Source organism: Pseudopipra pipra, chromosome 17 (assembly GCF_036250125.1).
Source record: "Pseudopipra pipra isolate bDixPip1 chromosome 17, bDixPip1.hap1, whole genome shotgun sequence".
In the NCBI taxonomy this organism is placed as follows: domain Eukaryota; kingdom Metazoa; phylum Chordata; class Aves; order Passeriformes; family Pipridae; genus Pseudopipra; species Pseudopipra pipra.
In genome coordinates, this window is record NC_087565.1 from 9,279,381 (window position 1) to 9,301,060 (window position 21,680).

Here is a 21,680-nt window from a genome sequence, read left to right on the forward strand (position 1 = left end):
TTTTCTCAAGTCACAATTATCTCTGCTCCCACATTTGTGTCCTCTCTCCTGTCTCGTTTTAAGTAAGTTACAATTCTCCCACTCCTGTTACTGAGTAGATGCAGATGCCACTTAGTTCAGTGTGATTTATAGCCAGTAGCTAATGTTCAGTTATAATTCCCCATTTTAGACATGAAAAATAGCCGGTAATGCTCAACACAAGGGCCTCTCAACAATGATATATAATTTAAAAATTAACACGAGGACAGAGGAGACGCGGGATTTTGAACTGGGGACTCTCTCATTCAAAGGTTAAATCTCTACAAGGTGAGCTAAAGGAATTAGTTGAGTTATTAAGTGGATGCCTGTGTTCTATTTTCCCAGTACATTAGCTGTTGCAGCCTTTTCCAGTTCAGCTGTGTTCCGCCCCAGCATGTTCAAAGTGCAAATGCTCGTGGCACTGTGTTCACACATTTGCTTTTTTTTTCCAATGTCAAACAAACTGGAGCTTTGCAGAGCCAAAGGTCAAAGTGGAGGGTCCTTAAGAAAATCCCCTGGGAAATGATGTGATTGTTCTTATGTCTTTATTGTATATAAAATCAGGCTTCATACATGGCTCGTCCTTTTCAAGCATCTTAAAACTAGAAGTGAGTCATGACTCATTCCTGCAACACCTAAGTTATATAAGTGGTCTCATTAATTTACTGGAGTATCTTGCATAACTAATCATTTCCAGGATCAAACTCTGAAGCCTCTGGAACCTCTGAACTGTAAAGAGCTCCTTTAGAAACAGAGAAGTTAAATCCCAGCCTCACACGATGAGTCACGAGCAGAACAAGGGACAGAACCTGCATCACCCGACTCGCTCTGCCAAATGCAAACCATAAACCCCTCTTCTGGCAAAGCTCAGCGATTCAGAAAACATGCAGGGAGAACAGGGAGCATGGAAAAGGAAAACAGCTTGGCTATGGAGAGGTTTTGGATGTGGCATTCCTTTCCTGTCTCTTTGTGTTCACAATAAGATGCAGCTCATATCCTCAGTGTCTCCTGCTGCACTTTGGTTAATGGTCTCACTCCAGCATCAAATATTACATTTATGGATTACAAATTTATTGACATTTGACATTTGCATCAGCTTTCACCTGATCAACAGGAGCTCTGACTGCCAAAGGGAATTATTATGGAAGATTTCAGCAGCCACGGGAATGACAAAAAGGTCATTAAATCATATCGGAAAAACAATGTGTTCGTAGCATTCCTACATTTAGTCTTGCCAGTAAATCTTCTGGTTGATGCTCGGACCACCTACTGATGATACTCAAAGAAAAGGAGAAACAGGGAGAATCGAAGAGATGAATTAAATTAAAACCAAATGACATGACGCCTGGCACAGTGGGATCTTTAATTTTCTACTCTATGACTCCAGAATAAGCAAAAAAAGCAAAACAAAGCACAGTGGCTTGACTTCGTCTGAGTGAATTCCCTCCATATAGGCAGGGCTTAACTAAATAATCCTGAGTAATGTGTGTGCACCCCACATTATTGCATGAGATTTGTATGTGGGAGGTGCAGGATTCAGAAAACATATGGCACATGGAAAACAAATGACAGGGTGTGCTTTTACACTCATTTTGACTATACTTATCACTCGCGTTGATATTTTTTTCCAGACGTGAAATATGAATGTAGGAACTTTCACCCTAATCTCTTTGGAAAAATACTGAGAGTTATTGTTTTTGTGCATTTGTGATTTACAGAAGAAGGCCACCACATAATTCCTGGGAGCACAGACAATGTTTTAAAAACACCCATCAAATAAACAGAATTACCTCCCTCATAGTTTTTTTGTCTGGATGACAAACTTGGGTCTTGCTCCATAAAAAACCCAAGGCCAGAGTATTAGGGCTCCGTGGGATTATGGAGGGAAGTGAGTTACTGAACTGGAAGCCCACCCACAGCCTGTGGGTGGATGTCCAGTGCAGGGTGAGCTTCCCTGAGGGCTGAGAGGGCAGGAAGGAAGGGTTGACTTCGCCCTTCTCTGGTGGAAGAGCAGCGTGTTCACTTCACATGAACACAGGCAGAAACAGCCCCCAGCATTGTCACATCCCAGAGGGACTGGGGTATTGTCATATCCCAGAGGGACTCTTCTTAATATCCCTTGGGATGTAGACCACAGGGTGGGTAAAAGGCAATGCCAGTCTCTTTAGTGGCCCTGTAAAGGAGGTTGGTAGCCCTGAGGATGCAGTTCCAAGGGTGATCAGTGCCAGCAGCTTGTCTTGCCCCCCAGAAACACAGTTGGTGTGTAGCTCCTGCTGTGCTTGGAGCGCTGACTGATGGCTACAGAGAGCACATGGGGAGTGGCAGAGGCAGTCAGGGAACTGGGCAGAAAGGTTTTTCCAAACCTTGGTTTGACATAAGAGAGAAGTGGAGAGGTAGAGCTGTGTGATGGAGATCTCAACCAGCAGCTGAGCACCACACCAGGGTTACCTGGACTGAGACACTGTCAGTAATCTCTGTGGTTTGTGATTCAAACTTGGGGGTTTTCATAAATAAGGAGTGTTTGTGAGTTTTCATTAAATGACTGTGCAAACAGCAGGTTCACATTGGAGTTTCAACAGTTCTCCAGGAGGAGAGGCAAAACCACTTCTGTCTGCACACAGAGTGCTTTGGAGGTTGAGAAAAGCTGAAAGCAAACCCCAAAGGGATCGAACTGGTATTTCATGTGCAACAGAACAAGCTGCTTTGCCTCCTCTGAATTACTGGTCCGTGCTTGGCTGAGCTCTGCAGTGAGACTGCGAGTCCTGCTCTGCAGACAGTGCAGACAGAAATCCTTTGAGTGGCATTTTCATTGTGCCATGGGAAACTCCCAGGGAAGGCCAAACAGACGATGGAATAAAGTGGGCTGCCCTTAGGACTGGGGCTTTGAGATCACCTCTGGACATGATTCCTTCCTTAGCCATGTGCAAAGAGCAAGTGTGAAGGCTCAGCACTGCTCTGGCTGCCAGGGCTGGTTTGTACATCCCTGCCTCGGGACAGGCACCTGCAGAGCTCACCCCAACAGGCCCTGTGGTGGTGCCCAATTTTCTGCAGCTGCCAGAAAGGCCCATTGCATGTTCTCTGCAGCTCTGGGTACAGGGATAAAATCATGTTCTCCAGCTGAAGGAGTGCCTGGACTGTAAACTGGAGACTGGGAGGGTGTTCTGGGAATGGCACCACATGTCTGTCCTGTTATTCCCTCACACTACTCATGGTCAGAGACAGAATGGACACAGGGACCATTGGCCTAACCTTGTATGGCTTTTCTGGTGTTCTTATCTCACTACTATTCAGCTTTCTGAGAAAAGCAGAAAAATGTCATAACAAAAGTCTTTGCAGTGTTCAGCTGTCTGGCACATCTCCTGGTACAAAGCCTTGTGCAGACTCAGGACTAGGGAATAGAACACGAACACAAAACATGGCACTCGTTCACTTATAGCTGGAGGCTACAGGCACAGAGAAAGCTCAGCCTGGCAGTGATGCAGGGAGGGAACGTCCCAGGGGGGGCAGGAAAGCTCCCTCAAGCACAGGGGCTTTTGGAGCTTGAGGCAGTGGAATATGGGCCTGACCTTCAGCAGACGGTGCAGAGCTCCTGGGAGAGCAGGAGAAAAGGGGAACAAAAGAGCACGTGGAGTCGTGGCCTTTCTGATCTCTCTGTTTTGGGTGAGCTTGGAGGCTCTTTTGGTTCTCCAGTGCAGCCCAAACCCAGCATTTCCATGCCCTGCTGGAGCTGTTGTGCAGTTGTGCTAATCGTGGGTGAGTGTGGCTGTAGAAAGGGAAGCTGGAGATGCTGAGAATGCCCTGGTAAACCATGTCCCTGTGTCCTCTCCTTTCTCCTCCTGGCCTGTTTGCCTTGCCTTGCTGTGTGCACAGTTTCCGTGCTGGTCACTTGATAACAAATCAAAAAGAGGTTGCTGGAGTGCAGGGGCATGGGAATGCTGAGCATCCGTTCACTCTGAGGCCTGCAATCCTCTGCAGGACAGGCTTCCCAAAGGATGAATTCCTTCTCCTTCTTCCAAACCCCCTTTGCTGTAGAACAGCACTGAGCAAATGGTCTTGGCTGGCCTGAGGAAAGGCTGGTGAAGGGAGGCAGAACCTGCCCTGCACAGACCACTCTGCTGCTTGGTCCAAGGCAGCTGCTGGAGGAGGTGGAGTGGAGGGAACAACCACATCAAAGCCACTCCAGCCACCTCTCCTTTCCTTTCAAAAATGTCACTGCGGCACCCTCCACTTTCTCTAACAATGTTTATCATTGTTCTTCAATTGTCTGGGACAATAAATGGTTAGAAATGAGCATATATCACCAGGAAATCTCTGCCTGCCCCTTCCCCCAAGCAGTGTCATAAAAACGTACAAATTCACATTAATAATGAAGTGCATTTCCCCGAGAAGCCACTGTGTATCTCAGGGAGAGCAGGCAAGGTGGCAGTTGCTGCAGAGTTTCCTATTAAAGAGCAGAGCAAATACTCATAAATCTGATGAGGGGCCAAAGCACATGTTAGGGCTGTCTCCCTCTTAATGGAACCTTTTCTGAAATGAAAAAAATATATATCTCGATACATTCAGGGTATTCATTAGACATGACAACCTCCTCCACTCCCACCCCTCCCTCCCCCAGTCCTGCATGAGCTGACCCCCGGCAGCAGAGCTGGCTCTGAGTGCTGGCAGGGAGGGATTTTGGAGGGGAGGAGGAACTGGTTTGTTTTAATAAAGGGATTGTGTAAATTTACTACAACGGACAAGTCCCTGGCTGGCCCCGTCTCCCTCCTTCCCTGCTCTGCAGCAGCTGATTCCCGGTCCGTGCTCCTCCGGGCTGCCCGGGCTCTGCCATGTCCCACAGCCACGTCATCCCGGGAGTCCATCTGCCGGGAAAGAGAGCCCACGGAGCCAGCGCTGCACCCAGAGCAGCATCCCTCTGGCAGGACACCTTTCCTGCCACCTCAGTGAGAGCTTGGGAAAACGGGATTCTCCAGACACTGGGAGAGGCAGGAGGAGCATCAGTCCTTGGCTTGTCCAGGGCTGTGATTTTGCTGCCTTGTGTGGTGTCTTAATGTTCTCACAGGCTGGAGACTCAGGGACTGCTGCCCCTTCCCGGAGGTGAGATGCTCTTGGGAAAGAAACCCTGTCCCGTGTGAGACCCGAGCTCTGTGTGTTCTGCCTCATCCCTGCTCTGGCAGACCCTGAGTTGCAGCTGCCCTGGTGCAGATCCTGCCTGACCCCTCTGAGGTGTGAAAGCCAATGCAAAGACTGATCCTCCCTCCTGTGGACCTGCCTGGATGCACAAACACACCCAGCTCTGAATGGAGATGGGAAGAGGCGGCAGAATGAGGCCTGAAGACTACAGCTTAATAATCATGAATTATCTGTTCATTATCCCAATAAATAGTGAAAAATCTCTTCCTCCTTTCCTCCTCCCATAAAGCCATATCTATAATTTTCCTCATTTTCCATCTGTGCTCCATCATATTTGCACTGAGTGATCATCCTGCTAAATTACATTATTTTTATTGAAAGGTGCTTTGCAGGGCTGGATACTGCTCATGTCTTTTCCTTTTGCTATTGATCTTTGTGATTTGATTGCTGAAGTGTAAAATGTATAAATAGGACTCAGGTACCCTTCCTTTGAAATCTCACTGGGTAAAAATGTTCTGCTATAGATTATGAAGGCTGTAGCATTTAATAATATCAGGCACAGTAAGGAGAAGGCAAGATTTTGATATCCTTATGAATACTGAATGCTAGAGGAGGTAGGTGCTATTCAAGGTCAGTTAAAATCTGGTTGAAATACTTAAAAGTTGCTGTTTCCTTGAGAGCAGCACAGTTCCTGCCTTGGAGCTGTCATATACAATGTGCTTATGCAGAGCCCAGGAACAAAAAGGGGTTGACCCAGTGGGCTGGAAGCTCTAATGCAATGTTAAATAATATTAATCTTAATAGCAACCTGTAGTATTCATAAAAAGCCAGTAAATCTGCCCAGATATATCTGTGCTGGCACAGTCTGATGTATCATGTGGCCTGACCCTGCTCTCAAGGAAGCCAGGAATACACTGTTACTGGTTTTACAAGGACAATGGCTGGATTGAAAAGTTGCTATCTAGGAAAATTTCGAAGATTTAAAAATGTTCAATTAAAAAAAAAATATCCTGATCTACCACTTTGGGGAAAGAGTGAAAAATTTCAAAGGATTGGGGAAAGTGAGGCTTCACCAGAACAGGACTGTTTTGAGGGAGGAGTGATGGGTTGGAGGTAGATCCTTGCTGACAATGGCAGAAAGGCCAATCTGTTCCTTTTCCTGCCTCTGCCTCCTCTCCTTCGTGGTGCTCAGCTATTTTACCCAGTTGATCCCAGCAAAATTCCATTTGAAAATGAGACTTCCCCACAGAATGTTGTTCCCATTGAGAAGCCACCATTTTCCAAAGCGCTGATGTCAGAAAAGTCCCACCTGAACTGAATACTCAAGAATTCCAGGCGATGAAGCCTTTTTTTCTGGCTGATAACGTGGTGAGCACAAGCCTTGGCTTGGCTGGTAAATCCTGCTCACAGAACTGTGGTGGAACCACTGCAGGCAGCCACGTCCCAGCATGGCTCGTTCTCCTGAGAGGCTCTCTCAGCTTTTAATATTTGTTGCTAAGAAGAAATGAAATTTGCAGAGCGAACTAAATTCTCTAAAATATAATTTTGGGCTACTAATTCAGCAATTGTCCTTGACCATGTAACACCCACATTGGCTAATAGTGGAATCTGATGTTCAGAGCAGCTCCTGCTGCTTCAGAGGGATGAGAAAATAAAATCCACAGAAGGAAAAAAAAAAAAAATCTTCTATTTTGGTATACTTAACACATACAGTTATCTACGTGTCCTATATATCATTTAACAAATTGCTTTGCAATTCTTACAGGGCGTGGTATAATGACTGATTTAAAATCACTGCATTGCTTAAACTGCATTGTTCTTCATCAAGTTGAGTCATTTTTATGTGAAGTGTCAAGCTCTCTAACAAATAACTGCTGCCAGACAAATCAAGTTCCTCATCTTAAAGCTACGGCTAAATAGTTTATAGCTTTAATCTGCTCACTGAGGTGTGCAGTCTATGACAGTAATTATAAATGCAAGGAGAAATTATAGCTGAATGCTTTAACTGCATTAGGAGCCATTTGATGAACAATCATGATTGCCTGCTCATTTTCAACAATAGAGGGCAAGTTAGTGTCAGTGCATTAGAGGATTTTCAGTTCTGCTCTGCTCTTTCTTCCATTTACCACAGAATGTCAGTTGTCTCCTATAAAGTAGGGGGAAAAAAAAAAAAAGTGCCGGAGAAGCTTTAAACTTGATGGTTAAAAAAAGACAAAGGAGGAAACGGAGAGAAAAACTGTTTATCATTATGAGTCATTTTTTTTTTAGTTTTGCAGCGGCCTTACTTTCAAATTAGTTCATCTCAGGTACCTGCCTGTTTGCCTGTCGGGGTCTTTTGAAACAGAAATCTCCCCCTTCAGGTTGGTAAATTTGACTTTATAGAGAGCTATTTCTGTAAAAAGTAGTAGCTAAGGCCACAGAAAGCCTCAGTTAGAGCCCAGTTTCGAGCCAATCTCACCTGACTCTGAAGTGAAAAATACAATTCCGCCTTGCCTTTTTCCTCAGAAAAACATAAAAATTCTAATTTAGTTGAAAAAAAAGAATAAATGCTCTTCAAAGGTAGAAGTCAACATACAAATTACTTCTAATTAAAGCCATGTTCCCTAATGTTTATGGGTTTTCTTTGAAGAATAGCAATAAAAACAAATTTGAAGTGGGTTAAATGAAAGAGAATGGAGATGTCTGATTGTTGTATATTACACATAATCTTACTTTATATTACTAAACCCATATCAGTTAGAGGAATTCAAGAAAACACCAAAGATGAATATAAAATAGATATATATGTCTTTACATTTAAGAAGAATTTATAGCAAATTTCTTACAAACAGCCTCACAGAGGTCTTAAAAATAAATCCATATACATAACACATTTTTCTACAGTACTAACCCAGATTATTCATTTATATTTTTAATGATAGCTAACATTTGAAAATATAACATCTAATAGTAAATGCTGTTGAAATATAAAGTACTTTATATATTTTTATACTTCGGGTACTCTTTCCACTGTTTTATTTCCATTCATTTCAATATATATTTTCTATTTTTATTTTTGTTTCACCACAGTATTGCCTAGAAGAAGGAAACACAAACTCTTATGTGTGTTTTAAGGATCTCAGCTTCATATTCCTTGTTTCTAAATACTGTGCTCTCCTCTAGGTTATTTTTCAAACGTCTACTGGATCTCAAAAAATAACATGGTAAGGATAAGTAAACCCTGAAAATCCCTGTGATTTGATTTAGTCTCCTTGCAGATCTCAGGAAGAATCCATCTGAATAAACTCTGGCCTCCCCACTCCCAACCCAGTGAGAACTTCGGGAGGCTCACGGCTCCGAAACTGTAATAAAATCTTTACAATGCCATCCCAAATACCCCATCATTTCAGACAATTTGTGCTATCATGCATACCAACTGAAATTATAGCTCCAGATAACAGTGCTATCACTCTGCCATTGCAATTTAAATATATTTTTCCGAAGGTAAGATACAACCTGCATCTCGATATAAATTAGAAATGGATGAGTATTAAGAGGACAGCAATTTCTCGGTATCCAGAGGCAGGAAGGACAGTACCTTATTTATGTAGTTACACATCAGCTGAATAATATGTCTGTGTGCAGGTTATTACAATGCAGAAACCACACTTTTTTTTTTTTTCCCTTGGAGATTTCTCCCCCCCCCTGTGTATTTGTTCCTCACATGCTCAGCAATGTGTTTGTAGAGGTGGGTGTTTGCTTTGCCTCTTAGTAATAACACAGTGCTTTTAAGACCAAATCTGAACCTTTTGTCATGTATTAAGCCATGAATGTGCCCAAATAACTGTTGTATTAATATATTTGGCAGACAGCTTTTGTTTGATAGTACCCAAATTATTGGTTTGCTCTAATATCTCCTGTGTGAAGACTATGAATGGCAGAGTCTTAATAATCACTAACTGGTGGGGAAGGAAATAAAGTATGGTCTGTGTTTTTCTGCCCAATCTCTCTGGTATTTTGTCAGGTGTGTTGATTTTGAATGGCCAGCTAAACAAGGAACATTTATTTGTTGAGTCCTAATGTTGGGTTAAATGCCAAAATAGAAACTGGAGGGTATTAGGCCTGTTTGGAAAGCAAACTCCTTTTGAGTAAGACGGCTAAAATATGCAGAAATAAATCCATTCCAGTGCAGACAGCACGTACAAGATGTATGCAAAACTTAAATCTTATTGCACTTGAACACTGACGTTGTACTCCACAGTAATAGCTTCTATTACCCATCCCAAAGTAACCCTTTGATTAGTGGTTTAAATTATTCAAAAGTAGCCTTTTTAATGGAGCTTAAGTGACGCAGAGTCCTCGTGCTGGCTCTGGCCACAGAAAGTGTTTCCTAAAGCTTCATGAATATTTGCAGGCAACACATGGGAGATCTCCACATAAAGGGGTATTCAGCCCCTGCACCCTCAATTAGCCAGAGAATGGCCACAATAACTGGGGGATCAGTGAAAACTCACAACACATCTTTAATTTTGACCATCTGACGAATTCATTTTCCCGATGTTAATCAAGTAATGAACACGTTGGAGAAACCCTGAATCTGCACATGATTATTCTGTGAACAGAAGCAGAGCCTGAGTCTACTGGAGGAATTGCTGGGAGTGACTAAACAGAGCCTTCCTGGAAAAAAACCCCGTTAGAACAAAAAACTTCTATTTGGACTTTAGGTTGATGTTCTGCATATTTATTTAAATCAAGAATATTCAAGTTTGTGAATCAAGTAAAATTAAAAATGCAAAAAATGGTGTGTCATCTGAATATTACATTACATGTTATAAACATTGGTTGTGGCAACTGGTGTATCTTTCAGCAAAAAATAGCAACACTAATGTAGAAGTATCCTACTAACAGGGCTTGGAAATATTAAGCTTGTAAAAAATCTCGCTGCTTTTTCAATTAAGCTTTAACCCCCCCAGGTTATACCCAAACTTGCACTGAAGTCAGCGATGTTTATGGATTGACTCCCACCAACATGAAGCAAAATAGAATCAAACATCTTCAAGATTAAAAAAGGAATGATGGAGAGAGAGGTTAAAATGATGTGACAAAAGAGGCCACTCACAGTAGCAAGTGTTTAAGGAAGTGTAAAATATTAAAATATTTTACAAAACTGAACATCCAAATATCAACAGAAAAATAACTGAACTTTAGATAGGAACTTTTCAGAGTTATTGGTAGATTTTCGAGGCTGTGTTTGAGATTATGAGAAACTTGGAATAATTGAGATTTTGCTAATTTGACTTTTGAATTGTCTTCTTTTTCCCCACCAAAATCAGATTTACTGGTCTGTCAGCACTGAAAGAGGTAATAACCTTTTGGGTTTCAGTGCTCTTTACCTGCTTTTTTTTCCACTCTCACTGCAAAGAGTAGCACTAAGTCCTTGCATTCTGCATGGAAGTGCATCGGATGTGAAATGATTTATTCTTAGAAACAAAAGAGAACTGGGAAAACAGCTATTTTGAGCATATTAATAAGCAGCAACTTTTCTTTATGGGGCAGTGTGGTTCTGCATTTACCAAGCTCTCTTCTTGAAAACACTATAAAATGGATAAGTACATGTGCTTAGATTAACGCCGCAGGAGCACGTTATGCATTTTATACTGTTTTCCTACATTAAGAAAGTACGAAGTTCTTATGGAGCCTCCTTAAAACGATGAAATTAAAACTCACTATAGAGCATGCATACCTTAAGAGTTATTCTTCATCCACTTCTGCTACAAATTGTGAATGGTGTTCTGGTGACTTGCTGTGTGTTTTGCTTAGATGAAGTTTTACTGCATGTTTGCTCGCAAATGTCCGACAGCACAACTTACATTTGAACTTAGAGTCTGTGTCCTCTTCCCCAGCTATTGTTTCAGGAGATCTTTGAACTGAAACTCTGGAGATTTCTTGCTCTACCTTGGTTTGCTGCTCCACAGCCAGCCTGTTCATGTCTTTCATTTGGAAACCTAGGTGGGATTCTAAGTGGCTAATGTAGGTAGATGGGGTTCGGAACTGAGATGCACAGTCGCTGCAATAAAAGACTGGATGTCCTTTGTCCATGTTTTTCAAAAACTTTGTTCCTCCGGTTTTCCTAAGCTGATACTTGACATTTGCCAACCAGTGGCTGATGGTGGTCATCGACAGTCCAGTGAATTTGGAAATCTGCATGCGCTCCTGCGGGCCTAGATCTGATAATAAATATTTACCTTCAGATGTCTGGAAGAGGCTGGAAGCAAACTGAGCTTGCAAAATGAGAAGATGCTGAGGGTTCCAGTTTGACTGTCTGCCCTTCCTTTTATGCAGAGTGGAGACTTCTGCTGAGACATCCTCGAAGCGTCGGACATCTATTTCCAACTTCATGGACGGGATCCTTGAAGATGCAGCAGGTTTTGGTGTAGTAGCTTTGGGAAGAACTTTGACCATGTCGGCGATGTCAGACAGAGCATGTTTTTGAGGTGGAGAAGTACAAGATTGTGCTTGGGCTGACTCAGCTTTCTTGCCTTTGGATTTGGTCAGGTCAATAGGCTGATCATTGTTTTCAAACAAATAGTGCCTGGATACACTGGCAGGCTTTGGTGGGGTTGGAGCAGGAGATAAAACCGGCTTCTCCATCATGTTTAGATTACTTTTGTGGAACATAGAAATTGTGCTAGAGCTGGGGCTGCAGTTGGCCTGAGGCTGTAAAGGCTCAGTGGCTTTGCCCAAGTGATTGTTCAGCACCGACTGCAGCGCGCTGAGGGGGTTGACACAAGGCAGCTCCGAGGAGTGGTTGGCGGCAGCACAACCATTGCTGAGAGAAGCTGCTGGTGGCTCCTTGAGGACTGGTTTTTCTTTTCCACTGTCCTCTTTAATTTTGTCTTCTTCTTTCAAGGGACATGGTTCTGTCTTTTTTGGCTCCACAGAGGTTTCAGGTTTGAGGAGAGGTTCTCTCTCGCTCTGGCTGAGTGGGGCCGGCTCAGCTTGGACGCCCTCTTTAGCATAGTCCTTCTGCACCTCCTCCTTGTCATCAGCCTCCTTCTTCACTTGAGTGCACTGGGCCACGTTTGCTGAGATAGGGACCAGAGGCATCACCTTCCACTTGGGTGCTATGGGCCTCAATTTATTGGTCATTGTGGGCCTGATTTGCAGCACTTGGGATCCCACTGGCAAAGACGGCTTAGCTCCCTCTGAGAGCTGGTAGGCTGCGTGGATGCTGGGATATGCACTCCAGCTGGGAGCTCCATTTTGAGCTTTATTGATGGCTGTTGTGACAGTGTTCTCCAAGGACTTTAAAATGTCCCCACCACCCTTTGAACCATCTTCTAAATCCTCTTCTCGGAGGTACTGGTATTTCATTGTGGGATCCAGTGGCTTCTGAAGAGTGTCTTCATACTCCTCAGTTTTTACTGCTTTCTCATCTTTATTTGCATCATCAGCTTTATCTTTTTTACTCTCCTTTTTCAGTTCAGAGGTGGGAGCTGTGCACTCTGCAGATGATTTAATGGTCGATTTTGAAACCGGGCTGTCATTGGCTGGTGCCTCAGACAGGGATTGCATTTTTTCCACAGCTAAAGGATCCAGAACGAGCTGCTTTCCTTTCTTTGAAGCCGAACTTGTGACTTTCAGGAAATGGCCCGTGACCATCATGTGGGTCGTGAGCTGCTGCAAGGTGTCATGGGAACTCCCACATTCCATGCACTTCAGAATCTGGGATTTGCAGGCCTCGAACTGCCACGTGTAGCTGGCACCGTTCTGGTACCCGTAGCGGTTGTTGGATGACAACTGCAGGTTCGTGTTCTTCTGAGGAGAAAAGGTATCCGAGAAAGACCCCGTCGTGGAGTCGGGGGAGCAAGGCCTGTTCACATCAAACACGCGTTTCTTTGCTGGAGTGACCATTTTGGAAGAAATGGTTGGTACCGGCTCCTTCAAAGGCACTTTTTGGTAATGTTTTGTTTTGATCATATGAACGCTCAGATCTTGAAGGGAATCAAAAGAGTCACCACAGAACATACACTTCAGAACTTTTTGTGCATCTTCCTTGTCCATGTCCTGGAAGGCCCTTTTCCGGGGCTTTGAGTAGCTGGTAGGTCTGTGCTTGTCCTTTTTGTGGTTGTCATCTTGGTAGTGGCCTGTCTCGTTCATGTGGACCGTGAGCTCCACCAGGGTGTCGTAGGCGGCGCTGCACTGCCGGCAGCGGAACCGGCTGGCGCCTGTGAACACCGTCCCACACATCTTGCTGCTCTGCCTGTACAGCTGCACCGAGCTGAACAGGTTGGGCTTGGACACGGGCCTGGAAGGTAAGTTCTGCTGCAAGCTTTTGGACAGCGCGTCTTGGTGCCAATCAAAGTCAGCTTTGTTCCCTCCGTTTCTGTTGTCGCAGCTCCGCTTCTCGGAGTTGGACAACTTGAAACCCAGCCCCAAGCCTGTCCAGTAAGAGTCCGACAGGATGTTGGCATAGACCGCTGTCATTTTGTCCATGCAGTCGTGTGCTTCGCTCTGGGATTTGGGATGGGTGCTGGATTTTGGGTCCTGGGGCTCTCTAGAGCAAATGCTTTTAATATCTGCCACATGGTCACTACCATCACTCAGCAGTGATTCATTCTCTGCATCCTGGTTGGATATGTGACTGACAGGGGAGTTCTGGAAGCTAAAGTTCCCTTTCTGCTCAGGACCCACGTCATGTTCCTCATCCGTGCCAGTGTCATTGCTGCCCTGGAGCTGAGCAGTTGAGTTGTCGTCATCGTCTTCTTCCTCCTCCTTTATGTCTTCCTCTTCCTTTAAATCTTCCTCTTGGACATAACCTGAAATGTAATGTCAATATATGAAATAACGTGGTAAAGGAGAATGCTCCAGTTTCTAGTTTCACTATGTGTTTTCTTTACTGGATTTTGTTTTAATCTACAACTGTGTTCCCTCTTAGTTCTGGAAGTGAAAAAAGCCAGTGATGTCTCTTTTTGTGAAGGTTGCTGCAGTCAGTTGGCAGATGATCATAATTCTTTATAACTGCCAGAGATCCCGAGTTAATAATTTTCCTGTCAGGGGAGTATAATTCTAACTGTTCTGTAATGGGACAGTTGGAAAATTCATATGTAAGTATTTAAAATTTATACTAAAAGCTTCAATTCTATGAAATTGTTTTTAGCCTCAGTGAGAGAAAGGGTGGAATTGGCAAGGAAAAGAAGAAAAATAGGTGCCATAATATTCCTGGTTCAGAGCATCATGTAGGTACAGTCACCTTCTGCCATTTGATCACCTAAAAATGCACTGTAGAATATACACAAATAATTTATATGTCAAAATACAAGATATGAACGCATTAATAGGCATAAGTGCAACTCTTTTGTTTATAAAAGTAATGTACTGTGTAGCATAAAAACAAATTGCGCTTCAGTGAAAACAAATCCACAAATTTCAGAGCAAGAACCTTTGGAAGTTACAGCAGAGTATTAAGATATGAGAGGGGAAAACCAAAGTTAATGGTAAAACTGGAAAAATAAAACAAATCTGGAAGGATTTTCTTTGACAAATTAACTATTTAATTACTAAGATGAACTTGACACTGGAAGAACTGTAAATTTGAAGTTGATTAAGGAATCCAGGTGTTGGGTTTTTGAGGGGTTTTCTCATCAAAATTTCAGCAGGTCGGGTCTTCCCAGGAGATTGGTTGATGAATTTTCTCCAGGCTGCTTTGGTGTGTTTCCTTAAGATCTAGATTTTCCTATCAAGTAATTATGTTTAAAAAAAAATAATTTAAAAAAGCCCCCAAAACTAAGCCCCCAAATCAAAGATGCCCTTAAAAAAATAAAATAAAATAATAAAATAAAATTTTAGTAGTTGTAGTTGCAAGGGAACCCTGAAAGCTCAGAGAGCACAAGGAGTTGGACTTCAATGATCCTTGTGGGTCCCTTCCAACTCAGGATATTCTAAATTAGACTAAAAGTGCTACTTATTTAAAATCCAATCCCTTCCCATTTTCTGAGACAAGCCATTTTATGGCTCTTTAAGAACCTGGCTCATTTTGTTTCCTTGAATTTGGTGCTCCTGAACAAAAGATACCCTTTTAGCAAATCAAAAGGGATGGGCAGGAACGGTATAAATGTTTTGATTACCATCTGGGCAAAGCCTTCCAGAGCTTTTCCAGAAGTGTGTTTCAGTTTTCCAATCTATTTCCATGTGTATCTCCCCCCTTCCAACACATTTGCCACCAAGCCAAAGAGATCAGAACTAGAGGAACCATTCCCTGGATGAGGCTGCAGCATGAGAAGAGGGAAATGATGGCTCTCTGTGGATGGTCAAAGAAACCCATGTGAGACATCTTTCCTACACCCTTCCCACGGGCTTAGGAGCTGCACTGATCACTCTGGCTCAGAGCCAGGCTTGGCTTATTGCAGGGGTGGTACCACACAGCTTCACAACCAAAGACAACAGCAAATGGCCTGGGCAGCACTTTAGCACAATAAAATAATAACCACAGAGTAGTGGCAACACTGTGCTCTCCAGCAGATCTTTCAGCAAAGAAGCTGAATATTAAATATGAAGTGCTAAATACTCAAAAATGCTCCTTTTAGGAGTGTGCTGGGTCACCTCAAGCCCCATCCCCAGGTGGCCAGACTGAAGCAGCAGCAAAGGCAGCGCTGAGAGCTCAGTACTTTTCCTTCTCCTTAAACTTTTTCCCTGATAACCAGGTCCTGCTTCCTCCTTCTCCTGTTTTTCAGAGGGACAAGGAGAAGGGAAGGACAGGGAGGTGGCAGAAGCTCCTGCCCAAGAGGAGCAGTGACTGGTCCCACCCCAGCCTGAGGTGCTCACAGTGCCAGGCACAGCACAACAAAACCAGGGAGGGAATCCAAGGAAGGAATCAGACAAAACAGGCAACAAAGAGCTCTCACACCCTTTGGGTCGGTGCAAATCTGATTCTCCATTTCAGCACCAATTCTTTGAATGCTATTAAGCCATGTTTAACCAGAAGGGAAGTTTTTCCTTCGGAAGATACACACAATAATTTCTTTCTCACAGTATCCTTTGTCCTTCTAAAAAGATTTACTAGGAAAAGCAGAAGTACCAGACAGCTGCACATCCCCCACAATACAGATAAAATTTGCTGCTTAATTAGGCATTGACATGTTTACTATAACCTTTACAGAAGAGTAACTTGTGCTGAGAAATCCTTTTTCTTTTCTCTCTGTGTAAGATACTGACACAATCTCATGTAAGTGGTAAAAGTAACCAGTTGCAGTATTTGAAAGGGGTCTACGAGGAAGCTGGAGAGGGACTTTTCATCAGGAACTGGAGCGTTAGGACAAGGGGGAATGGCTTCAGACTGAAAGAGGGGAAATTTAGATGAGATATTGGGAAGAAATTCTTCCCTGTGAGGGTGGGGAGGCCCTGGCACAGGTTGCTCAGAGAAGCTGTGGCTGCCCCATCCCTGGAAGTGTCCAAGGCCAGGTTGGACGGGGCTTGGAGCAACCTGGGCTGGTGGAAGGTGTCCCTGTCATGGCAGGGGAGTGGAACTGGATGGTCTTTAAGGTCCCTTTCAAACCAAAGCATTCTGTGACTCTGTGATTTTTAACTTACCAGAAAGCACCATCAAAATTTCACAAAACCAGCGGTCACATCTGTTTTAATGGTTTAGGCATTTGGGCAGCTTTGAAAATGCATTTCAGTATCCTACTTGTAAAACCATTTCTGTTTATGTAAATGATTTAAATTGCTGTGGGCATTTTAAGGACAGTGGAGACCAGTTCTACAAGACAACCAAGGGTACCAGACATGAACGTGTCCTTCCAACAGGGTTTTTTAGTAAGATTTCATTGGACATGAAGTTTGATCTGGAGTGATGCAGCTAGTTAACAGAAACAACATTAATTTAAGTGGACTTTGCATTATTTATTTTAAAAGTAAAGGGTGTCTTAAGCCTGTACACCCAGATGCTTTAAATGCAGAGTCTGTAATAAGTAGCATAAATTTTGCACGTTGTACTGATGGCCGTGTAATAAATTGTTGAGTGACCTGTTCTCTTCCCACCAGTTCTCCCCCAGGCTTATTCTGACATTCCAAACCTCTGAGATGCTCGTACATAGCTGTTTTGCAGGGGAAAAAAAATTAAAATTAAAGGAATCCAAACTCAATAAACAGATGAATAGCTTCCCCTTTTTCCCAGATGGGAATTTTCCCCACCAAAGTAAACAGGCCCAGGCAGATGGAAGATGGGCAACGTGCACTCCTGAAGAAGTGAAATTTTAATATCATTAAGACTGGACAAAACCCAGGAGCTTCAAAGCATCAAATAGAAGCAATTTCTGGCTTCTTAAATGGAAACACAGCATTTGGTTTAGTGGTGATTGACCCCAAGACAAAGTAGTCAAAATCACAACATCAGTAAGGAGAATATTTTCATATGGATAATAATCACAAATACAACTCTAAATTATTTGTTTTTTTTTTTTTTTTTTTTTAATTTTGCTCTGTGCTTTTGTGATGGAATTCATGGTAACTTCAGAAAGCTGCTTCTCGAGGAAAAGGGGCTGCAAGAAACAGCCCCTTTTTCTTTAAAAGAAAACACTTTCTTAGCTATTTCTAGACTATTTCCACTATTAGAGGAGCTAAAAGAAAACAAGTCCAGTTAACACACCTGCAAAAACTCTGAATGGAAGGGTCTAAAGCCACCCACATCCACCTGGAGCCTTGGCCTTTCCCTGCAGGCAGCACCAATCCAGCTCCCAGTGGTGCTGGATCCAGGATTGATGTTCAGACCTCTCATCTGTAACTGGCCCCACGTTATACATCATTCCTGACCTGGAACTGTAGAGTGTCAGTACATCTTTTTTTTAAAACATATTCATCCTGACTGTTAACTTTTCCACCAGTGGATACCATTTTCCCTCAAATTTGCTCTTTTTCCATGTAAAGAAACATTTCTTAAAATATATATATATATATATATATATACATATATGTGTTCCTTTCCAAGACTGGAAAACTTATTTTCTGCCAAGGGAAGGGACAGTGAATCATTGTCCAGAACAACACTGCTAATCCATGTAAAACCCATCCACCATCTGCACTTCTTCAGACATATATATTCCAGTTTTACTTGAAACAACACCATCAGTGGAGCAATCTCACAGTGCTAGGAGGTGATCTTGTTTCCTTCTTGTCTGGCTCCAGCTCAAACATCTTTTTGTGTTTGGCAGAAACTGTTTCTTTCTCTGAAATATTTCAAGCAGATAATGGAGAATGACCACTTCTCATTCCTTTTTCTCAAAGATGTCGAACTGCATTAACTGCCCAAAGACAAATCTTAACCTGGCTCTTTGTAGAAGTTCAGAGCTACAGTTTCATCCCAGTTTGAAATCCAACCGAAGAGATAAATTGGCAGCTGGGGGAAAAAAAATTCCCTGCTCCATTGCATAACTCCCTATCAAAGTCATTTTGGAATTTAACAGGAGTAAAAGCAGTGGAACACCCTGGAAAAGCAATGGAGTTTCATGGAAAGAACTCTCAAAATATGAAATTTGTAATACAAGAGTGAATTGTGCAATTTCAGAGCTTTTAAGGCTATATTAAAAATTCCTGTACCAGGCAAATAACTTCCTGTTAAGATCTCCAAGGTGGAACGAAAACACAGGGAAAGGTTCCTGCTCCCACCACGGGGGGAGCAGAGCTCTGAATGACGGGTGTCAGGGACAAAGGGACACCTCTGTCACCCGGTCTGAACATCCTGGCAGTGCCAGGTTTAGTTCTAAAGCCTTGTGCATCTCGAGGAAGGTTTTACACATCCCCAGAAAAGGCTGAATACGCTCAGTTGCCTCTTTTTTGGGAAGCCAGTTAATTCTTTTGGATAATGGGAAATTCTTTGCACCTTCTGCTGCTATTCCTATTTACCGTCACATCCCATTCCATCTGCAGGGGCTCAGCAGGGGAGTTTCAAGCACCACTTGTGATGCAACTTGGCACTTTAAAGGAAGGATTTTTCTGGATATTCCTTTGTCCTTTTTTTTTTTTTTTTTTAAGAACTTTATTTTTCAAGCAGTTAGAGCAGCTGATACCAAGGCATGAATTTCTGCCTCTTGCAGAGCAGGAGAAGGAGCATCCACTGCCATCCACTGAGGACAGAGGCAGCCTCTGTGGGAGCAGGGGAATGAGTGGCTTCTGTGCTAGCAGAATTTTGCCACACAAAGGCAATTCCATGAAGCCATAACTATTATTTATATGCGATGCTGAAATGAAGCAATTTGGGGCTTTCATTTTGTTGTACTCTAATTAGAGTTGTATTATAAAGTTTTCTATTAAATGTCCAATTTCCTACTGGTTAAGAAGGCAAAATACCCTGGAGTTTCAGTGGGACCCTTGGCAGCACAAAGGAGAACAGATTATGCCTTTTGTACATTGGATCCTGCACAGTTATGAGCCAAATGAAAATGATCAGTGGCTGGAAGCACATGTGCAGGGAACTGCCTTGTGAGTGACCCATAAACTCAAAGAAAAGCCAATAATAAACCAGGAAAAAAACACCCAACACTCCAAGGTAGAGTGAGAAAAGAGAGGTGAGCTGATGTGAGCAGCTGAGCTGAGAGTCCAGAGCAGGGACAGAATGGCGGGGGAGTTTTTTTCTTGGGTAATTTTCCTTAAGGATAATGCTGTTTACATAGTCAGTTATTAAATAAAAAGCAGCTTCAGTCATCCTCGCCATGCTCTGGATTCAGTTTGAATGGCCAAGCAGCTGCAGGAATGGATTCAACCACGTTCAGAGCCAACAGTTCCAGTTCCTCACACGAGGGTTCACAGTGGAAGTGAAGAATTTGCCTCTGGATAAAAACATTTCTGCTTGTTATTTTCTACAACCCCCTGGAACTGACAATTTCATTGTTTCAACCAGCTGAAGGTGTTTGATGATCTCCAGATTGTATTTTCAACTAAAATGCTTTAAAGAACACTCTGCATCCTCCATCACTCAGTGCCTGAGCTCGACCTGTGCTCCCCTTGTCCCACCCACCCCTCCCTGCCCATCCCTCACTTCAGACTCCTCATCCTGATGAGGTTTTGGGCAGGTATCAATCAGTCACACATCACCTCACCATCATTTAGTTGCCAGTGCAGGCACAAAGGCTGCTTTCCAACATGCAGCTTGTCCTGAAAAACAGCAATACAGCAGCAGCAAATATGTTTTCCTCATTAGTCATTTTAATTGCACCACTGTAAATCACTTTACTGATGAAAACAGAAGTCTGAAACTTTTGTCTCTCTTTGCCTTTCTTCTGTTGTCTCTTGTCCTATTTATTGCTGTGGAAAACAGCAGAGTGGCTTTGTAAATTTATAGATTATCTCGTTTAAAATCCAAGTTTCAAATTATGTTTTCCCTCTTTCATTATCCCAGGTTCCCCCAAGTACCAATCTAAACTTCTTTCAATGGCATGAGCTACCAATCAGAATCACAAAAAAACCATATATCTATAGAAATTGAAATTGTAATGAGTCTTACCAGTGTATTGCTAACACTTTGGTTCATTTGATATGAACTTTGTTTTTTTAAAGTACCACATGGTAAGGCTTTGAAACTTCAGTTTGTAAAAAAAAACTGTAACAGCCTTACAGCCTTTGAAGTCACTACTGATATAACTCTGAACAGATCCATTCAAGTTCAACTAACATCAGACAAATGTTTAGTGTATCAGAGGAAGCCACAAAAGCAAGGATTTCATCAATATTTCACAACAGCCTCAGGGAAACTGTAGATTGCAATGCTGTAGGGCAGCTAATGGAATTACACACAAGGGTTTTGTACATTTAAAATAAGCAGCTACTAAAAAAATTACCCTTCAGTTTGATAGAAACTGTATAAAACTGCAGATGGGAAACAATTAAATAGCTACCAACATTTATCCGTGTCAGCCTGATAGGTCATTTAATAACAGGTATTTCTTTCCTTCTTTCTTTTTTTTTTTTTCCTGGTAGGGCAATAATAAAGATTAACATTTATGAAAAGTAGCATAAAATATAGTACAGCCAAATGAATAATTAAAGATGCTTCTGAAGAATTTGTTTGCTATTGTATGGCCGTGAAGGCTGCTCTCCAGTAATGAAGTACATTTATATTAAATACAATTATAAATAGAAAGAAGATGAGGATTATGTTTATGGACACTTGCTTGTTATCCTCTGAAAAAATAAATCTTTGACTCATTTCTATGGAATCCATGTCTTATCTCAGGGATAGCAGTTCTCCACAACACATTCTCCTGGAAGGGAGTTGAGCCCTGGCTCTGAATGAGTGAGGAGCACATGGAGGTGGACACGGGACAAGAACTAAACCAGGGAGAGATCAACAGTCAACACTTTTCTTTGGGAGCTCTTGGTCAGAGGGAGGAATTCAGCATGTGAAACAAAATAGATCTAAAACCAGATCCATATAATCATATCCCTTTTCATGACTCTGTTCAAAGTGCAAAGATCTCACAGAACTGGCCCTTCACGCTGCTGGTTTGGGGTGTTTGGGTTTGATCTGCTGCTGTGGGGAATTGCTATTTCTGGTAATAACT

General features: G+C 42.7%; 1 protein-coding gene across 3 annotated transcripts in view; it reads right to left on the reverse strand.

The window, feature by feature from the left end:
- The window catches only part of TSHZ2 (teashirt zinc finger homeobox 2), a 221,713-nt gene that overhangs the window by 76,741 nt on the left and 123,292 nt on the right, over positions 1–21,680 (reverse strand). The window contains exon 2 of one of the 3 annotated variants that reach the window (XM_064674185.1): positions 10,998–13,946. In XM_064674185.1, the coding sequence (XP_064530255.1) occupies positions 10,998–13,946 (2,949 nt within the window). Of the gene's footprint in view, positions 1–9,852; positions 13,947–21,680 lie in introns of those variants that run through there. The other 2 variants (XM_064674183.1, XM_064674182.1) reach the window with 2 other exon arrangements.